At 42.4% G+C, this 17,847-nt stretch overlaps 4 protein-coding genes across 9 annotated transcripts; 3 read left to right on the plus strand and 1 right to left on the minus strand.

Moving 5' to 3' along the window:
• Nucleotides 1-72: 72 nt before the first annotated feature.
• On the plus strand, nt 73-10,026 carry LOC111603614 (abl interactor 2). Of its 5 annotated transcripts, none has more exons than XM_023321283.2 (4): nt 73-143; nt 7,918-9,374; nt 9,434-9,691; nt 9,787-10,026. In XM_023321283.2, the coding sequence occupies exons 2-4, from the start codon at nt 7,923-7,925 to the stop codon at nt 9,913-9,915; spliced, it is 1,839 nt and encodes a 612-aa protein (XP_023177051.2). In that variant the 5' UTR covers nt 73-143; nt 7,918-7,922; the 3' UTR covers nt 9,916-10,026. The 5 variants fall into 5 exon arrangements, with proteins under 5 accessions (XP_023177051.2, XP_023177050.2, XP_023177047.2 ...); XM_023321282.2 differs by lacking the exon at nt 73-143 and adding an exon at nt 173-621; XM_023321279.2 differs by lacking the exon at nt 73-143 and adding an exon at nt 7,234-7,304.
• An 81-nt stretch (nt 10,027-10,107) lies between these two features.
• On the plus strand, nt 10,108-12,838 carry LOC111603617. Its single transcript, XM_023321287.2, has 2 exons — nt 10,108-12,503; nt 12,780-12,838. Exon 1 carries the CDS (start codon nt 10,935-10,937, stop codon nt 12,171-12,173), a length of 1,239 nt encoding a protein of 412 aa, XP_023177055.2. The 5' UTR covers nt 10,108-10,934; the 3' UTR covers nt 12,174-12,503; nt 12,780-12,838.
• On the plus strand, nt 12,758-14,872 carry LOC111603616 (stabilizer of axonemal microtubules 1). Of its 2 annotated transcripts, none has more exons than XM_023321285.2 (4): nt 12,758-12,849; nt 12,902-13,876; nt 13,939-14,401; nt 14,463-14,872. In XM_023321285.2, the coding sequence occupies exons 2-4, from the start codon at nt 12,944-12,946 to the stop codon at nt 14,519-14,521; spliced, it is 1,455 nt and encodes a 484-aa protein (XP_023177053.1). In that variant the 5' UTR covers nt 12,758-12,849; nt 12,902-12,943; the 3' UTR covers nt 14,522-14,872. The 2 variants fall into 2 exon arrangements, with proteins under 2 accessions (XP_023177053.1, XP_023177052.1); XM_023321284.2 differs by having other exon boundaries at nt 12,769-12,849; nt 12,897-13,876.
• On the minus strand, nt 14,844-17,753 carry LOC111603613 (WD repeat-containing protein 3). The gene is made up of 2 exons (XM_023321278.2): nt 17,573-17,753; nt 14,844-17,508 (listed from the first exon to the last, which is right to left on the minus strand). The coding sequence occupies exons 1-2, from the start codon at nt 17,728-17,730 to the stop codon at nt 14,865-14,867; spliced, it is 2,802 nt and encodes a 933-aa protein (XP_023177046.2). The 5' UTR covers nt 17,731-17,753; the 3' UTR covers nt 14,844-14,864.
• Between the last annotated feature and the right edge of the window lie 94 nt (nt 17,754-17,847).

The raw sequence follows: 17,847 nt of genomic DNA on the forward strand, positions 1-17,847 counted from the left end.
TTAGATATCGATATCATTCATGCGATATTCGGAAGCCACATCCCTAGAGAGAACTGAAACAACTCTGGCAACGGATTGTTAAACGAGCGAAAACGACCAGCAGTAGCAATTCGCGGCGCAATTTTGCTGAAAAGTAAAACGAAGTTAGTTCTACGGAGAGCTTGTAATTATCATATTTAAAAAATTGTTTACATAAAATATTAATTTGTAACTGTATTCGTTGCGTAGTGTATTTTAAGTGAATTAAATAATAAAGCAGTTGGGAATTGCAGCTGCAAGCAATAGCACTGCATTTAGCAGCTGCCTCTTTTTCGTGTTATTGTATTGTTGTGTTGTGACATTCACACACACACACACACCCCTTCACTCAAACTCAGACGAACATCTTGTGGCTAGTTTGGTGCGGCGCGGCAAAAAAGATTTCGATATTGCATGTGTGTGTGATTGTATGTGTGAGTGAGTATTAGTCATTTTGGCCTGGCCTGGTCGTTGGTCTTGGGCCTGGTCTTGGCAGTTGTTGGTTAACCCGCAACATTTGGAGCGTACCAGCAGCAATCAACAGAAACATAAAAGCAAACACAACTAAAAACCAAAAACTCGTCACGCCAAAATCAGCAAAAGGTTAGTTACCCGCGTTATCATATTTAATTGCCAATTCATTTGGGTTCTAAAGCGTCTGCAAAATTAGTAATTGTAATTATTCTGTTTATTGCTTCAATATATTTCTCACTTATTTAGCACCCTTTTTACTTGATATCAAGGTCGCTGTGGTTGAATGAATGAGTTTATTTCAATACTTATTTATTTCATTGTAATCTGATGTGTATGTAATATGAGTTTTATGTACATTTATGTGCCTATATTTTTATATGTATATTTCTTATAACAATAGTACATTGCATAATTTTCTGTATCGTCTATTTGTATTGTAGCTTTGTTAAAATAATTGATAAAATATTTGAGATACGCGTGTGTGGCGCAATTTGTTGTTCAATAGCGTTTTCGAATAGTGCCTTCAACTCTCCGTTTTTTCCCCTAGTATAAATTTCAGTTTCATTCTGTCACTTTCGGAAGCAGCAGGTGTTGCATTCGTCTGTCCATCTGTTCGTTCGGCTTCTGTGCTCACTTTCCAATTCACTGAGTTTGCTTAAGCAGCGTCAGTTGCTTGTCGTGTTGAGGCCATTCTGACTCGGAGTAGCTGCGAGGCTCGTTTAGTAGCTGGCATTATTGATAAGTGCTATAAAGCGAGAATGTTTGTGTGTAATTATTAAGCAATGCATCTTATGTTGCCTCTATGTAGTGATAGCGTCTGTATGTAAAAAACAGGAAGTGACAAATGTATGTACATATCACCAACATTTTCTGTGCGCAGAACGCGTCTACTGGATGGAGAACAGTTCGTTTCTTTTAAAAATTCACACACCCTTTTTTATATCGATATCAACAATGTAGAACAATATCTCTAAACGATTAATTCCAGCAGACTAGAATTCCCATGCTTCGAATACAATACAAAGCTCCAGTGCGAAGGGATATTTTTCCTTGCGTATGGCACATTTCTACATACTTGCAGTTAACAGCCTGTAATGTGCTTCCAGCCTCACCTCTGTCACTCCATACAAATGTATGCATATGCTAATACATGTGTATGTGCATATATACACATACATAAGTATGTACGTAAGTAAATAATTACATCTGCGTGTTTTTAGTGTTTTGTGCTAAACTTTGACCTAATTTGCGACAATATGAGCCATGCAACGCATGATTGCGAGCGCACTATTCAGCTGTATGGTGAATGCTCGCTCATCTCTCTCTCTCTGGCTTTCGCTCTCTCTATGTATGTATATACGTGCATACAAAAGTATTTATATTTATGACAACTGAACGTGCAATTTAAGCATACATTGTTTGCCATTTATCTCTTACATTCTAAACTTCATAAAGGTAATTTTCCTTTTCACAAACGAATTGCTAAAGAGAAAACAATAAATGAACGTGGAAGCACTAATTTATATATAACATAACGAAGCTTAAATACACTCACGCAAGTTTTAAATAAATTTTTAAAGTTTAAGTTCTTCTTTTATTATAGAAAACTTACAATTTTATTTACTTTTTATGGAAAGCACATAAAATAATTCAACATTCATATATTGGAATATTGTTATGAAACTTATAAACTTGAACTTAAAACTATATTACTGTATTCGGCATTTTAATATAAATGAGAAATGCTTTCTACAAAGCGCTACAAATCCATTGACTATATTTATAATATTCATAAGAAAGGGTATTGAAACGTATCAAAACCTGTTACTTCGATGTTTTATGTTTTGTGTGTTTTGCCTTCAGCTTTTTCTGATGTTGGTCATCCCATCGATTATTTTATTTGCTTCGCACGCCTTCGCATTAAGATCGTATATATGGCGTTGTATTGGTAGTTGTCTTAGGTTCGTGTTAAACTTCCTTCAACAACAACATGGGCAACAGAGCAGAGATAGAGATTTGAAAAGTGTTCAATAGCCTGACATTTGAACACGTTTTTAAATTTCAACTGTTTTTGGGCTAAGCGTGCGCGTATGTGTGTGTGTGCGTGTTGTACAAATATTGAAACATTTGCGCAAACTGCAAAATTTGCGTAAATTTGTTTTCAGACGCATTTCAAGTTGGGCACATACGAGTTAATTTTGATATATGACAATACAGTCGTACACTAAATATTGATTTAGCTGTGGGAATCATCAACAACAATTATGCATTGAATGAGATTTTTTTGTCTTTCCGTTATAACAATTAACAGACCTTAACATCAAACGAAAACAAAGCATGTACACTGTCCGACCTAAGTGCTGAAAGATTTTTTATCGCTGGAAAACCATCCATGTTTTTAGAAAAAAAAAAAAACAACTAAGAAGCATCAACATCAAATCTCCAGCTCAACTGGAAAAAGCGTCTCATTATCATAATTAAGAGACCTTAACCTCAACACATAGACAAAGCAGTCACACTGTCCAACCCAACTGCGGAAAGCTCTGCTCCGTCTCGAGTCAAAGTTCTCTTTGTAATTTACTTAAGTGGACAGAGCAGAAGACGTGCGTTTATTGCTCTGTCGCGAAGCACGTTCCTCGAACTTAATTTTGTCAATTTCTTTCTTTTTTGTTATTCATTTATATTAAATTGTTTATTTATGCCAATATGCCCAATTTGCGTGGTTTGGCGCGTTCGATGGCTCTTTGAATTGTGTTTAATTAACGTATATTTGGAAATATTTTATGTATTAGAGTTAGCTAGCATAGATTGTAGTTAAGAACCAGTTTTAAATTTTTTTATAAGTGGAATTGATCAGTAAAGTTGTAGGGGATAAATGGGTGAAATCAGTTTTAAAAACTAGTTTTTGACTTCCTGTTGTATGCTGGCATTTACATACTCTATTTAAATTTGTACAAACGTTAGTTTACTACTAAATTCAATTGTCTGCTTCAATACTAACTTTAAATGATTTTAATCATCGTCATCAATTACAAATCATTTTTGTTGTTGCTCAACAAATGAAAATAAGAGCTCAAGGTCGTAATCATTTCGTATACTTTTATTGGTTTCCTATTTTTTGTGGTTGTGTTTGTGTTTTAGCCTTTGCCAATTGACCAAATGCCGAACTATGTATATAAACAACAATTGCAGCCAAGTGCCAAATGCTAATACAAAAACAACAACAATCAAATAGAGCATAAAAATTGATCTTTCTTTCACTTGCTGCTGAAAGCAAATCGCATTTACAATCATTTATTATTTTCTCAAGAGTCTATTTGTGATAATGTGCCTGAACTCTATCGTGAGCATGTTAAATCGCACTTGCTTTGCTATCGCTGTTTACAACTCACACAACCGTTAGGCACTCTCTGAGTCTATGTGTGTGTGGGTAAAAATCTGGTATCTAGCTAGAAAAATACTTTCTTTTGTTCAAATGAATTCTGCGTTTCTCATTGAAAGCGCGTTGTCAACCTCTTCATGCGTGGTTTGAGTAAAAGTTGTATCCGACACTTGATGGATGTAATGCGTACACATATATACATACATCATATACATTCATATATATAGCATCATTTTGTGGACTGCGTTTTCGCCCACGCAAGCTTAAGTGAATCATCGGCCCTTAAAGTAAATGTTTCGGCGCCCCTTGCAAAAGCTAATATAGAATATATTTTTTATATATATATTTGTTAGTAGAGCGACATTGACATATAGCTGAATTTATAAATAATTTATACATATAGTAAATTGTAAATGGCTTTTTGACATGATTAAGTTTAAAGACAAATTAAATATATCTTTAATAGATATTTCCTTGGCTTTTTTGTCTGACACCCAAAATAATGGTTATCACAATAGATTCACAGTTTATTAACTATAAAAAAAGTAGTTTTCGTCTGCGGGGTTAATTCAGCTGACTTGCCAAATAACACGTCTGTAGATGGACACATTTAATTGTTATGCCTTTTGACGTGTGGCGGTCATTTCTATGTAATTTCACTTGTTTTGTTTTTTTTGTTTATTACTTCCCAAAAGTAAAAGCTATCATGCAGAACTATTCACAAAAAACATCAGACAGAGACGCTCTGTCTGAACCGGTTGTAGCCGGCAGCAATTTAATGTGCAACAATCGTGCAAAAAACAAACCAGAGTCTCGACCACCCTCCTACAATACATATATCTATATATAAATATATATGCATGTAGGTCTGTATGCATGCTAGTAGCATTGTACATAACACGCCCAGACGTGACCTTAGAAATGCATTAAGCTTTACAATACTTGACATAGGTATAGGTATAGTTAAACATATCCATATACATATTCACATACATGTACACTTACATATACACATATATATGCATATAAATATATACACTGTTCATTTACGTACTGCTCTGAACTGGGACAAAGTAAATTTGTTGTCCTTCGTTTGACTATTGCTAACTAAACGTAGAGAATTGAGCTAAAAATCTTTTTAAGCTCTCACAGAAAGAAAATTTATTCAAGCTAACTAATTTTTGAATTTTATAACAATAGATTTAAAGCAAGCAGACTCAATGTATATTTGTCATGCAAGTTTGGCGGAGAAATACAAGTTTTTGATAGCTCCCCAGCGCAAGCCTTAGCCTTTTTAATAGAATGGCATCATTACAAGAGCTAGACGAGAGCCTAAATTTGGTTATATAAGCTAGTCAACAATTAACGATTATTTAATATACTGCAATTTATAGTCAGCTAAAGGCTGGTTTGAGACTTTTAACTTATTTTGGGTTGTGTTAAAAATAAATCGAAATTGATTATATATTGTATTTCTCTTTTCGTTTTACTGCTTTTACACATTGTGTGTTAATTATAGATGAATAATGCGCTGAGTTAAGAACTAGTTCGCAAATGCTACTATTTTTTCAGCACTTTAGTGAAGGCAACAAATTAAGCAATTGACGTCGGCGATTTCATTCGACTGTAATGAAAACAAAGTCGTAGGAACGTAACGAAAACATTGATTAAATTAGCGAACCAGACCCGAAATCCGTATGCACCTGTAATGGGTGCAGTTTACGGGACTTGCAAAAACATACGCCCCCATATACACCCATTTTTACTACCCTTCAAAGGTGATTTTAATTAGATTGGTTCTGTCAGTTCGAACTGTGCCCGCTGCTTGTGCGATTTCTGCCACATTTCAGCTAAAAACAATATTGACCATTTCTGTTTATATATGGTCTATGCAGTCAACTTGTAAATTATATAATGTATTAACATCCATTTGCAATAAGCAAAAGTCGAATAGGAATATCTAAAAGAAAAACTGCGCGGTGTCTCATAGTCAGTATAAACTTCCATTTCTTTAATACTTGGAGATATTTATTTTCTCGTTCCATTGTTAATTTCCATGACATTTTGCAAATCTTTCTAAGATCTGAAAGCTTGTAGAAATTCATTTTGCTATAAGATTAAAACTATTGAATTTTGAATTTATATTTACATATTTTATTTGCGATTCCGACGTATTTTCAATGTAGATAAAAGCGCATGTGACACATTTTGGCTCAACTTGTGTCTTTTGTTCTTTGAACATGATAAACAAGCAGCAACAAAGACATTGGAACAGTTATAACAGGAACAACAGCACTATGAAGCATGTTGGCTTATACGTGGTTAACTTTATTGCCACATATATTTCATTCACAGTTCCTCTGCAAATGTATGTGGCCATATTGCCACTTGGAAATGGATTGGGGTTCCTCGAGTCAGCAGCATTGTTTGCATTCAACAATATGCTATATGCTGCAGCATATGTCAAGTGTGCTCTTGGCGGCAGGTTCAAAATGCAGAGTGGCACGAGACAAAAGTATGTATGGCACACATAGCACATTCTGGGACAGAGCACGGGATTGAATGCCTACGTACATATGTACACAGATAAATAGACATATGTATACATATATGTACATATCTAATCAATAGAGAATTACGTATTGCTGTAGTCGCGACAGGGCGGACACGATGATTGTTTGTCAGTAATTCGTTGGGGAATTCGCTGCTGTTGATGACGCAGTTGATCCCAGCTGGAGGTCAATAGTCAATGGAATGGAATGGAATGGATGCCAACTATATACCTTTGCAAGCACACATAATATATGTGTATACGTATATGTATTTCTAATGAATTAATTTTATATGGCTGCGTAAAATGCAAAATATATGTATATAAATATATATATTTGATAAGAGCTTCTGAGTGTTTGTGCCGCCTCTTATCGTAGCGCTTAAATATGAATTATTATATGTCATTGTTATTGTGTTTTTTTTAGTACATGTATTTAAACATTTTTTACTAGCACGACAAGCCGTTCCGGGAGGTGCCGGTCACCGAAATGCGCTCCGAGCATTGCCAAGCCATGGAGCAATACGAGAAATACACTCCAAGTGGATGCCACCCACTTTTTTTTAAATATATTTCATATCTATATTTTGTTGTTTTTGTGTCTCTGTATTTTGCCATTGTTTTTGCGATTCAACGGAAATTCTTTAACGAGCATCTGCGAGGGAATCGGAATCTTCGCTTTAGTTCCCAATTCTATGACGTAAATCTCTCGGAAGCATTGTATTTTTTTATATATCATTTTTTTAATTTCGTTTTTGTTTTTCGCTCTGGACTGTCGATTGATGGATTTGTTTTTGTTTAAATTTCTCAATTATTGCTTTTCTTTGTTTGAATTGGGTTTTGCGCTCTTAAATTTGATGGATCGTACGGCAATTAAAGGTTTTTATTAGAAATTAATTGTGTACTGCGTTCAGCTTGCAACTAAATATATATATATATATATATATATATATATATATACTTAAACACAAATATAATATATATAATATTGTTCATATACTTACTGAATTTAACTAAATAGTTAATAGATTTTTAATGCAATTATAAATTATAGCCATTCAACTGGCTGACTAAAAGCAGAAACTTTAGAAACGAGCTATCGAATCACAGATTCGATCTGGCTGACTGTTGCCATTTGCTTGATATAACATTTTGATATATTAAATAAGTAATAAATTGACATATGAAAAATTCATAAGGCATTTTCACAAAAGCGATTCTCCATGGGTATATGGGTACAAATGTGGTTTAGCAAGTATACAAACAAACATAATTGTGAGTCGAGACGTAACTAAAGCTAAGTTGAACGTGTCACAGCAATGGCAAGAGCGTACATCTGAGATAGCTCCAGCTCCAGAGTCCAGCCAGCTCGGTTAACTCGCTTATCGGCCACGATAAGCGATAAGCGATATTTACTTAGCTTTACACGCTTGAATCAGCTTCCAGATCATTTCACTCATTCTCGTTCTCTCTCGTTGTGTTGCTTTTGTAGGCAGCATGACCATACCATCAAGACCAGCGCCCGCACCGCCGATGTCACGTGGTCAAAATGCAGCAGCCGGTGCGAATGCGAGTCTGGAGCAGCTGCGTCTGCAGCTGCAGCAGCAGCATCTGCAGCAACAACAGGCATCCAATGGGGGACTGCAGAAGCTGAACATTAAACTGCCGCCGCCACCGAAGGGTCAAGTGCAGCAAAATAACTTCCACAAGAAGCCGGCTGGCAGTAACAACAACTACTTTGATGTAGAGGGCAGCGGGTCTAGCATAACGCGCAAGTTTCCTCAAGCCCGTTATACGCCGACTACCAATTGGAATGATGCGCCCTTCGATGGCGTTTCCTCGACGGTCAATGGCAACACAAAGAAAATGCCGCCACCACGACCACCACCGCCCAAAGTTCAGATAAATGGCCAAAAACTGGCTAGCTTAAGAACAGGGAACCTTGGCGGTGGTGGTGGTGGTGGTAGTGGCAGTAGCCATAGCCATAGCATCATAAGCAACATTTTCCATCGCAAAAAGTCGACGGCCACGGCAACGGCTGCTGCTTCTAAGGTCGCAGCGCAAAGTCGCGTCTACGGCCTGAGCAGCGGTCATTCCGTGTCTTCAACAACAACTGCAGCAACTGCATCGGCGACCGCTACTGCGTCCAGCAACTTCACTAATAACTCAAACACGTACGATTGGAATGCAGCCTGGAATACGGAGAGTACAACAACTACTACGATGAAAAGCTCGACTAGCAGTCATCGTGAGACGACGGAGGCGCAGCTGATCAGCTTTGATTCGCCGCCTTCATCGCCCACTTTTACACAGAAGTCAAACAGCGACTGCGTCAGCGTCGACAGCTTCAGTTCGGATAGCAATTTCAGTTCACCCAACAATGGCAGTGTCTCGCAGCCGGAGAGCGGTTTCGAAGATGACTATCACTCGCGGTCACGGCCCGCCACACAAAGTCCTTTGGTGGATCCATGGGAGGCGGTGGACAGCAGCATCTACAGCGGCGGTGTCGATAGTTTCGGTACAGCACCCGTGCGTCAAATGCACCCACAGCTTTCAGCACGGACCTCGGACAATCCACTGTGCAACGGCAAGAGTCTTGTTCCTCCCGCACAGTCGCTGACCATGCCCACCATCATTAAGCCGAAGATATCGCAGAAGCCCAAGGCACCCAAGCCGCCACCATTCATTGGCCAGCCACCAGCGTTTGCCTATGGCGGCTATAGCACACCGCCGTCGCCACCCATGCCAAAGGGCGCCCCACCGACTCTTCCGGCGGCCGGTACCTCTTCTGCTTCTGGCAACATCTCACTGCTGGATGTTATATCAGGCAAAGTGGATGCTCTGGCCTTGAGCAATGGTAGCTCTGGCTACGTGGATGAGCTCGAGGTGCCATATGCAATTGCGCTCTATGATTTCGATGGCGTTGAGGAGGGCGATCTTAGTTTCAGAGTAACTATTTGCGTGTACTCTAGTTGCACTTCAGTCTTAATATCTATTCTTGCTTACAGGAAAATGAGAAGATCTATCTGGTGGACCAGCCCACAGAGGAATGGTTTCGCGGACGTTCACGTACCGGCTGTGAGGGCCTATTTCCTGTGAATTATGTGGAAATTAAGGTGCCATTGGGCGGTAATGCTGCAGCACGTGCAACTCACGCTCACTCCCAACCACAAGAGCAGCCACAGCACCAGCAACAGCAGCAGCTGTCCACTGCGCGTTGTCTGTACAATTTTCCTGGCGAGGTTGAGGGAGATCTCACTTTAAGAGTAAGTTAAGACAAACTAATTTGTAGTTGAAAATGAAGTCAACTCTTGATTTAGTTTAAAACAACAATTATTAAAATACTTTTTTCAACTTACAGGAAAATGAGGTGGTAAACATTCTTTATCGTATTAACGAGGATTGGCTTTATGGGGAGGTGAATGGACGGCAGGGCCAATTTCCGGCTAATTTCCTAGAATATGTCCCCGATAATATACCCACGCTGTGAAAACCTATTTGCAAAAATATCAATAAGAAGCAGGAAATAGAAACTATATTTAAATTATACATAGAATATATATCGATAAGGAAGAAACAGCAAATATCGTTGGAACTGAAACATATTGTATTTCCTTTTGGTAAACCGCAACAAATATGCGCCCGACACACAAACACAGAGACACACCTTCACAAAGCTATACAATTAATTATATATATGATATATGTGCGTTAAGTCTCGACCTTAGGAATTATTTTACAAAAGAAGAGTTTACGGCGTGAAATCAAAATTGATCCCAATCAAGATCCAAAAATAGTTTTTCCTTTTTGGTTATTTATGTAATTAACATGTTGATAACTAATTCAAAGTATTCGAGAATGATTGGTGCATTGTAAATGATATCGCGTGATGATCTATTGATCCCTTTTATTAATGTAAAAAGTAACAAACTAAATTTCAACTATACATATATATATATATACAAACATATTGTTTTCGTCGTTTAATTTAGTTAGTTATTTAGTTAGGCACACTTATCATTTCCAATTAATGCAAATCTTCAATTTTATATATATATACATGATAATAAACTCGTATGTGTGCTATTTGAATGAATTATGAGATAAGCTATAGGGACTAGCTAGAAATCAGGCAACTAAACACATAAATGTCAAGATACAATGAACTGAAATAAACGAAAATTGTGAAAATACAAACAAGCAAATATATATGGTAGTGAAGTGCTGCTGACTGGGTTAAACAGTCGCAGGCAGAGGCATTAGAGAGACATGCCTAAGACCGACCATACGTGGCTTCTATGCCACATCCTGCCCGAGGTGCTACTGCTTTCGACTAAATATGGCGGATCTAGAGAGGACAACTCGATAAAACCCGCAAGCCCTGGTGTTAGTCGTAACCGTGCCAACGGGCTGGATGGCAGCTGCGTGAATGCTGTCTTCGAACGGTGACCTCCGGATAACTGGCGCCCTCCGGTTGTAATTAAATGCCTTGTCGTGATATCGGGGGCTATGTCACGGTCGACCTGCCCGACCCCCACACTCGTGGGAATCAAAATAATGAACTCAAATAAAGAACAACAACAATTAAACAATCCAACGTACAATCGAACAAACCAAACACAAAGCAAAAACCTGCATGGAGCTCGCTTAAGCGGCGCTGCCCGCAAGCGATTCCATTATCTGCTCAAAAAGGGCATGAAGCCGGAGGAGGCCAAGGAACAAGCAATGAAGCCAATTCGCCAGTCTACGCTGCGGAGCCAGAAGCTCATGGCAACAGCACAAAATGCAAGAGGAATTAATCCGTCGAATAGGATTAACAGCTTCTCAGGCTACGGACAATGTGGCTGGGCAGAACCTGCACGAAATCTTCAGACTAAGGCCCAACAGCAACGTGTTAGCGGAAGTCCGACACAGCGACTGCTAGGTGGGGAACGAGGCTGCCACCAAACTGATAGCAGGAACTCAGGCTATGCTCAATTTGGCTGGACTGAATCTTCACAAAATCATCGTGATAAGATACCTTGCACAGCCACGCGGTCTGTGTCTGCTGCAACACAATCCAGCCGACCACCTGTGCAAGCTAGACTCGGCGCTCCCGTAAATCGCGCACGATGCGGCATTGCGCCCAAAGGTATGCCGCCTGCCCATGGCAGCAGCGGACTATTAGAAACGGAGGAAGAGGCTGACGTTGTGGGCAAACCAAACGACAAGCCAAATCTCAACGTGGCCATACTACCTGGTGACTATCCGACTGAATTGTGGACAACACCACAGTTGGAGGCGGTGAAGCGAAGTATTTCTGATCTCATGCAGCGCCATTGCGAGGGCTACGTAAAGCCCAGTTTTTCGGGCTGCACATTCCGGCACGGCTGGCTATCCGTAAATGGCAACGATGTAGCCAGTGTAAACTGGCTGATGGCCATGGATACCAGGCTACGGCCCTGGGAGGGTGCATCCTTGAAGGTGGTGCCAGAATCTGAGGTGCCACTCAATCGTGTATTCGTTGGCATCTTTCCGGCCCTGTATAGCACGCCAGTCAAGCACGCGTTACGCCTAATCGATGCCCAAAACGAGGGCCTTGCCGTGCACGATTGGCTCGTGCTGCACCGCGTACAGAAGGGACACACCATGAAACTGGCCCTATCCATCGATGCCCACTCAGCCGATGTGCTGAGGAACAAGCACTATCAATTGAACTTTGGCTTCAGTCGTGTCCGCTTTCGACCAAGAAAGAAAACGGCCAAATAAACTCATCATTTAATCATTGAATTTTCTTGCATTTTACTATGGGAAGCAACTTTTTGCCCAGCTCATTTCATAATAATCCCGTGAAACACGTTTCCAAGCCCTAGCATGTGGAAACATTCGGTTGAATCTGAGTTATCTTGACAGCGTCTGTTCACAGAAGCAGTTAGACGGCTTGGTTCCGTTCGCTTACAATTCGCAACAAGTTTAAGCTCTTGCGACAGCAATAAGCTTGCCCGAAACACTCGTACGAATTGTTGCATTACGTATTCAACACATCAGTTTACCCAGAATTGAGTTTGAACGTGAATAATTTACATATCATAGTGTTAGGTAGGCTGTGTTCTGGATCCCTTGCGGTGAAGGATTTGTTAAACCTGCTTCGGCATTATAAACTGTAAAACCTTCGTCGTTGAATGTCAAAACAAAATTTATTTCGTTTTTCGGATGTGTTAATAATACAGTGATTCTTCTGTAGCAAACAAAATTATTTGCTTTAACAATTGTCAATTCCAGCTAATATATATATATAAATATATATATATATACATATATATGTATATATATTTATATATATATATATTAAATAATTTGTATATTTGTAAGTAGCGTGAATCGAACGCATAGCAGATTCTTAGATAATTACAAGCCGGTGATTGCAAGCCCGAGCCCCGCACAGGTAAGCTAAATATTTTAAGCTACGGCTTCTACTTCTCGCGAATTTAGAGTAGTCTTAGGGAAGACCGGAACCACAATCGAACTGACGGTTAACTATGGGTGATGCGTGCCAGCCGCCCGTTGACTATCCACCATGCCCGCCGGGAGCTACTTGCCCGCCATGTGATTGTGGGGATTATGCTGGCTGCTGCTATCAGCAGCCAGCGCGCACTCTTCCCATAATCCCGCAGTCGCACTTCATGCGCTCGACTGCTCCGCTGGACACAGATACCATCTATCGCCGCTCGTACTATGGCAACTGTGGCGATAATTTGCGCGCTGTTCCGGTGCGTCCCTGCAACCACATAAGCGCCAACACGGCGCCTATGGAGAAGTGTACCGTACAGAAGCTATCGTATATGCCGCCGTGCCCGGCATCGCGCACGATGCCCATTCTTCCAATGGCGAGCGGATTGCGCTTTGAAGGGCCCATCTATGCGATGACATCACAGAAACATGACTATGTGCCCAAGGGCATTGTGAAGCGAGAGCCGTGCTTGCCACGTGTCGCCATCTGCACATCCACGGCTCCAATGGAGCGCTGCACCATACAAAAGCTGAGCTATATGCCTGTGGATGTGTGCCAGAATCCGCCGCCCAAGTCCATGCCACAGAATTCGCACTACACCAAACCCGCCGGCCCAATGGAGCGCTGTACCATACAGAAGCTGTCGTACATGCCGGTCTGCCTGCCACCAAAGGAGCCAACACCATGGGCGGATAAGGTGCGCTGTGTGCCTCCCAACTATCAGAACATCTGCACCACTTACAATCTGAGCTATATGCCCAATTGTAATACTGCACGTACCGCACCCATGTTGCCAATGAATACTTTACGGTTCCTCGGCAACGATGCTGGTGCCGCCAGCACCGTCTACAAGCTAAGCTATAGGCCAGTGGATGCTTCTCGCAGCAAGCCCAATCCTATTTTGCCAAGGGACACGTTCCGTCGGGCCACTGGCCCGCTGGAACGATGCACAGTACAGAAGGTACGCATGGGGTATACACTGAAAATGGACTCGATTATCATTGACCATGCATTCCTTCACAGCTGTCGTATCAGCCCAATTGTACTGAGCGCACACCACCAATTCGGCCCATGGAGAACGGCCTGCGCTTTGATGGACCTCTTTATGCGATGACAACGCAGAAACACGACTTTGTGCCCAAGCCGCATGTGCGTCGTGCTCCCATAGTGCCGCTGACAGCCTTTTGCCGACCCAGTGGCGCCATGGAACGTTGCACAGTCAACAAGCTATCGTATATGCCAGTGGATGTGACATGCTTCCCACGGCCCCAGGCTGTTAAGCCACGCCAGGGCTTCTGCCGCAACGATGGCCCCGTGGAGAACTGCACCACATACAAGCTGAGCTATTTGCCCAACAGTGTACAGCCCAAGGAGCCGATGCCCTGGGCACGGTATACGTCCTACTGCCGCCCAAGTGGTCCCATCGAGAAGTGCACAATTCAAAAGCTCAGCTATGGTCCACCCGGTGCCTTTCAGCGTTGTGGTGGTAAGCGAGATCGCACTGCTATTGCTAGATAAATATCTGAATATCATATATTCTCCTGTAGGTCCATGTGGTTCTACCTGTGCCGATGCTGGCTGCTATCCGAAGGCTGGCATTTGTTGAATCGGGAATACGTTTTGCTTGCTCGTGTCGACATGTCTCGTCACCTGTCCCAATTGTTTTATGTTACATGTTGTTTCAAAATCTTCAAGTCCAACTGTTTAGCGTTTATTGACTCGCATCGACCAATGAGGACACTTCTATTAGCAGTTCTAGTACGTGTATATGAGAACGTATCACAAATCCTTATGAAACACAAACATGTCATCGACTCACCCACTACGTTTCTTGTTGCTGCACACAAATTTTCCGGCAAAATTTCAAGTGCTCCTCGCTGTTTCAATAAATTGTAATTTTATTGATTCGGTCTTGATAAAAAAAATTAAGGTCCTATAATAAAACGTCTTCACACCATTTGAATCTGTAATCGTCGTTTAGAAGCGGCTCGACGTTTCTTTTCTTGCTTGCGTCGCGCCAGCGTCGCATCCCGGAACAGCTGGACTCCTTCGCGCTGCTCTACCTCCGTCTGCAGCAGCGATAGGGCGTGCAGGTTGTAGCCCATGGTGTCGCGCAGTTGCTGGACATCGTGTTTGAGCAGCCCCAGCAGTTTGAGAAGCAGCGGCTTCATCGATTTAGCCGCTGCAATGGGCTTCATGTGCACCTTGAACAGAAACACGGTTACGCGACAGAGCAGCTCCACTTCGTCGGGTCTTTGGGTGATCAGGGCGGGCAAGCGCTCCAGCAGCTCACAGACAATGGAGAAGGGCAGCAGCAGCAACGCCTCCTCCATATCGGATGTGCGTATGCGCACCAAGGTCGTGACAAGGAAATCATTTGGGTTTTTCGCTTGCAGCGCGAGCATCAGTGGATGTAGCTCGGGCTTCTCATCTGCCTCCGTCTCGAATTGTTTCGATATTTCCAGGCATTCCATGATAGATTCAGCTGCCTGCTCGGAGCCAACAGTTTTCCGCGAGGGTAATTTTAAGCCTGGAAGCAATGGAACGCTATTGTCCTCGCCGGTGGCCAGTCGCTCGTTTTCCAGCTGCTCACGTTCCTCCTCCTGCACATCCTTGAGCACAATTGTTTCCTCCGTGCGCTCATACATTCGCAGTGTCCGATCAGAGCCGCATGTTACCAAATAGCGACCATTAGGTGACACAGAGAGGCAGTGCGCCTCGCCAATGTGGCCAGGCAGAGTCAGTATCTTCTCAAAGGAATCGCCGTCCCACTGCTTGACTTTACCATCCTTACCACAGCTGAAGAACATGTGCGTCTTGGGTATAAATTGCAGTGACATCACCGAATCGTCATGTGCAAAAATCGAGCGATGGCAATCACCGAAATTCAGACCCCAGATCTTGATGTTGCGATCGGCGGAACCAGTGGCTATTAATTGGGAATCATAGGAGATGTCCATGCAGAGCACCGGCAATTTGTGTCCGTACAGTGATAAATAAAACTTGAATGTGTCCAAAAAGAAGATCTTCACAGTGGCATCTAGGAGGCCAACGGCCAGGTACTTCATGTCCGGGCTAATGGCCACACACAGCACCGTCTCCTCCAGCTTGAGGGTATTTTTGTGCAGCAGCGAGAGCACCTTGGTTTGTGCCTCGCCCTCGCCAGCGGAATCAATTAGCTCAAAAGTCCAGATTTTCAGTGTTGTATCACTGCTACCTGTGACGCAGCCCTTCTGATCCGGAAGTAGAGCCAAGCTCCACAATTCGCTCTCATGTGCGGGTATCTGTTCCACAATGTCCGCTGCACCCACATCTACAATCAGCAGTTTTCCGCTTTTCATGCCCAGCAGCACATAACGATCGCCGGGCACAAAGCGCGAACAGAGTATGTAATCTGTGGGCATTGTTCGCAGGCATTGCATAGCATCACGATCCCAAAATTTAAAGGAATCACAGGAGCCAGAGCCAATCGCTAGCGAATCGTTGCTGAAGCACACGGAACGCACCTCCGACTGATGGCCGAGTCGTGTTAGTGAGCGCAGCGTCTTGACACTGCTGTCCGTAGGCGCAGCTGACTTGGCGGTTGGCTTCCGCGACTTGAGCGAAGCCTCCAGGGAGTACAAAGTCATGCTGTTATTGGAAAGGCTGACTAACACGCGTAGTTCGTTGTTCTGGCCAAGTAGCACATCAATCGATTTGATTTTCTGTTTCGTTTTGATGCTCTCTAGGCGCTTTATTTCATCGCTGAGTGACATCTCCTTGGATAGATGTTCCTCATCCTCCTCTTGCGCTGCACCCTCCTGTGCCTTTTTGCGCGCCTTTTTCAGACGCTTGGCCAGTCGCTGCTTGGCTTCCTCTGCGTTGCATATGTAAAAGTTTTCAATAAGATCATTAGTGCCATGGCAGCTTAGCACGCGCTCGTTAGGATCGGCCACCAAATTTACGGTGCGCCCTTTGCCCGCACGTTGTATTGTACCGCAGTTACTGACGCTCAGTGGACTTATTGTATCCTCGTCATCTATAGCAAAGCCCTCGACAGCTGTTTCCAGGGATTGGGCTGCGTTATCTCCGCGCTTGCGTAGCCGATAGACATTCATGCCGCTTTCTCCAGCGCCGGCAACCATCAAATCATTTATAAAAGCCAAAGCCCATATTTCGGTGCGATTGTCGACAATCGTTTTGAAGCAGAACTGTGTCTCCAAGTTCCAAAATTTGATCTGTGTGTCCTTCGAGGAGCTAACCACAATGTCTTGGTCGACTAAACGCTGTAAGAAGTGTGCATCTGTAACGGCTGCATTGTGGCCGCTGAGACGTTGACGGCCCGCCTGTTCCACCACATCCACAACGACGAGCTCTGTGTCCAGACCGCCGCTCACTAGCCGCATGCCATGTGCATCGTAGCGCAGGATGCTTACAGCATTTTTGTGTAGCGCCAACGAGCATATTGCATCGTAGTACGTGCCTGAGCTCAAATCGAATATCTGAACTACACCATCCGCATAGCCTACGGCAATGTGTAAATGATCAGGTGAGACACGCAAGGCGGTAACCTCTTGCTTTTCGCGGCGCAGCGTCAGCTTACGATCGCCCATCCTACATAATATTCGAGTTTGTAATTAAAATATATGAAATTTGTGTATAAATAGCAGATGCTCACCTTAAATCCCAAATGATAACATTCTCAGCTGCCGGGGCAGCAACAAAGCGTCCCTCACTTTTCTCAAGTACGGCGAAATTCACATTGGCGCGACCAGAAGCGATTATGTTAAAACTGTCTATGGCGCGATAGGCCAAATATTGCTTAGTTAGACCCATTTTATCATTTAAACTTTAAGAAAAACAACAGGTCCACAACGCGCGTTCTTCTGCACGTGTTTGCAATGTTATTGTAAAGTGTTCCTAAATATTGCCAAAAAAGACTAACTGCAATCG

The sequence above is a fragment of the Drosophila hydei genome, unplaced genomic scaffold, assembly GCF_003285905.1.
Source record: "Drosophila hydei strain 15085-1641.00,03,60 unplaced genomic scaffold, DhydRS2 tig00008121-arrow-pilon, whole genome shotgun sequence".
Lineage (NCBI taxonomy): Eukaryota > Metazoa > Arthropoda > Insecta > Diptera > Drosophilidae > Drosophila > Drosophila hydei.

Excerpts from the sequence above, each read along its gene's own strand:
- LOC111603613 (XM_023321278.2), bottom strand. The coding sequence starts at position 17,730 with ATGGGTCTAACTAAGCAATATTTGGCCTATCGCGCCATAGACAGTTTT. Across the intron at positions 17,509-17,572 it reads GTTATCATTTGGGATTTAAG|GATGGGCGATCGTAAGCTGA; the intron begins GTGAGCATCTGC and ends AATATTATGTAG.
- LOC111603617 (XM_023321287.2), top strand. The coding sequence starts at position 10,935 with ATGTCACGGTCGACCTGCCCGACCCCCACACTCGTGGGAATCAAAATA.
- LOC111603616 (XM_023321285.2), top strand. The coding sequence starts at position 12,944 with ATGGGTGATGCGTGCCAGCCGCCCGTTGACTATCCACCATGCCCGCCG. Across the intron at positions 13,877-13,938 it reads AACGATGCACAGTACAGAAG|CTGTCGTATCAGCCCAATTG; the intron begins GTACGCATGGGG and ends ATTCCTTCACAG. Across the intron at positions 14,402-14,462 it reads TGCCTTTCAGCGTTGTGGTG|GTCCATGTGGTTCTACCTGT; the intron begins GTAAGCGAGATC and ends ATTCTCCTGTAG.
- LOC111603614 (XM_023321280.2), top strand. The coding sequence starts at position 7,649 with ATGGGTATATGGGTACAAATGTGGTTTAGCAAGTATACAAACAAACAT. Across the intron at positions 7,713-7,917 it reads ACATAATTGTGAGTCGAGAC|GCAGCATGACCATACCATCA; the intron begins GTAACTAAAGCT and ends TTGCTTTTGTAG. Across the intron at positions 9,375-9,433 it reads AGGGCGATCTTAGTTTCAGA|GAAAATGAGAAGATCTATCT; the intron begins GTAACTATTTGC and ends TCTTGCTTACAG.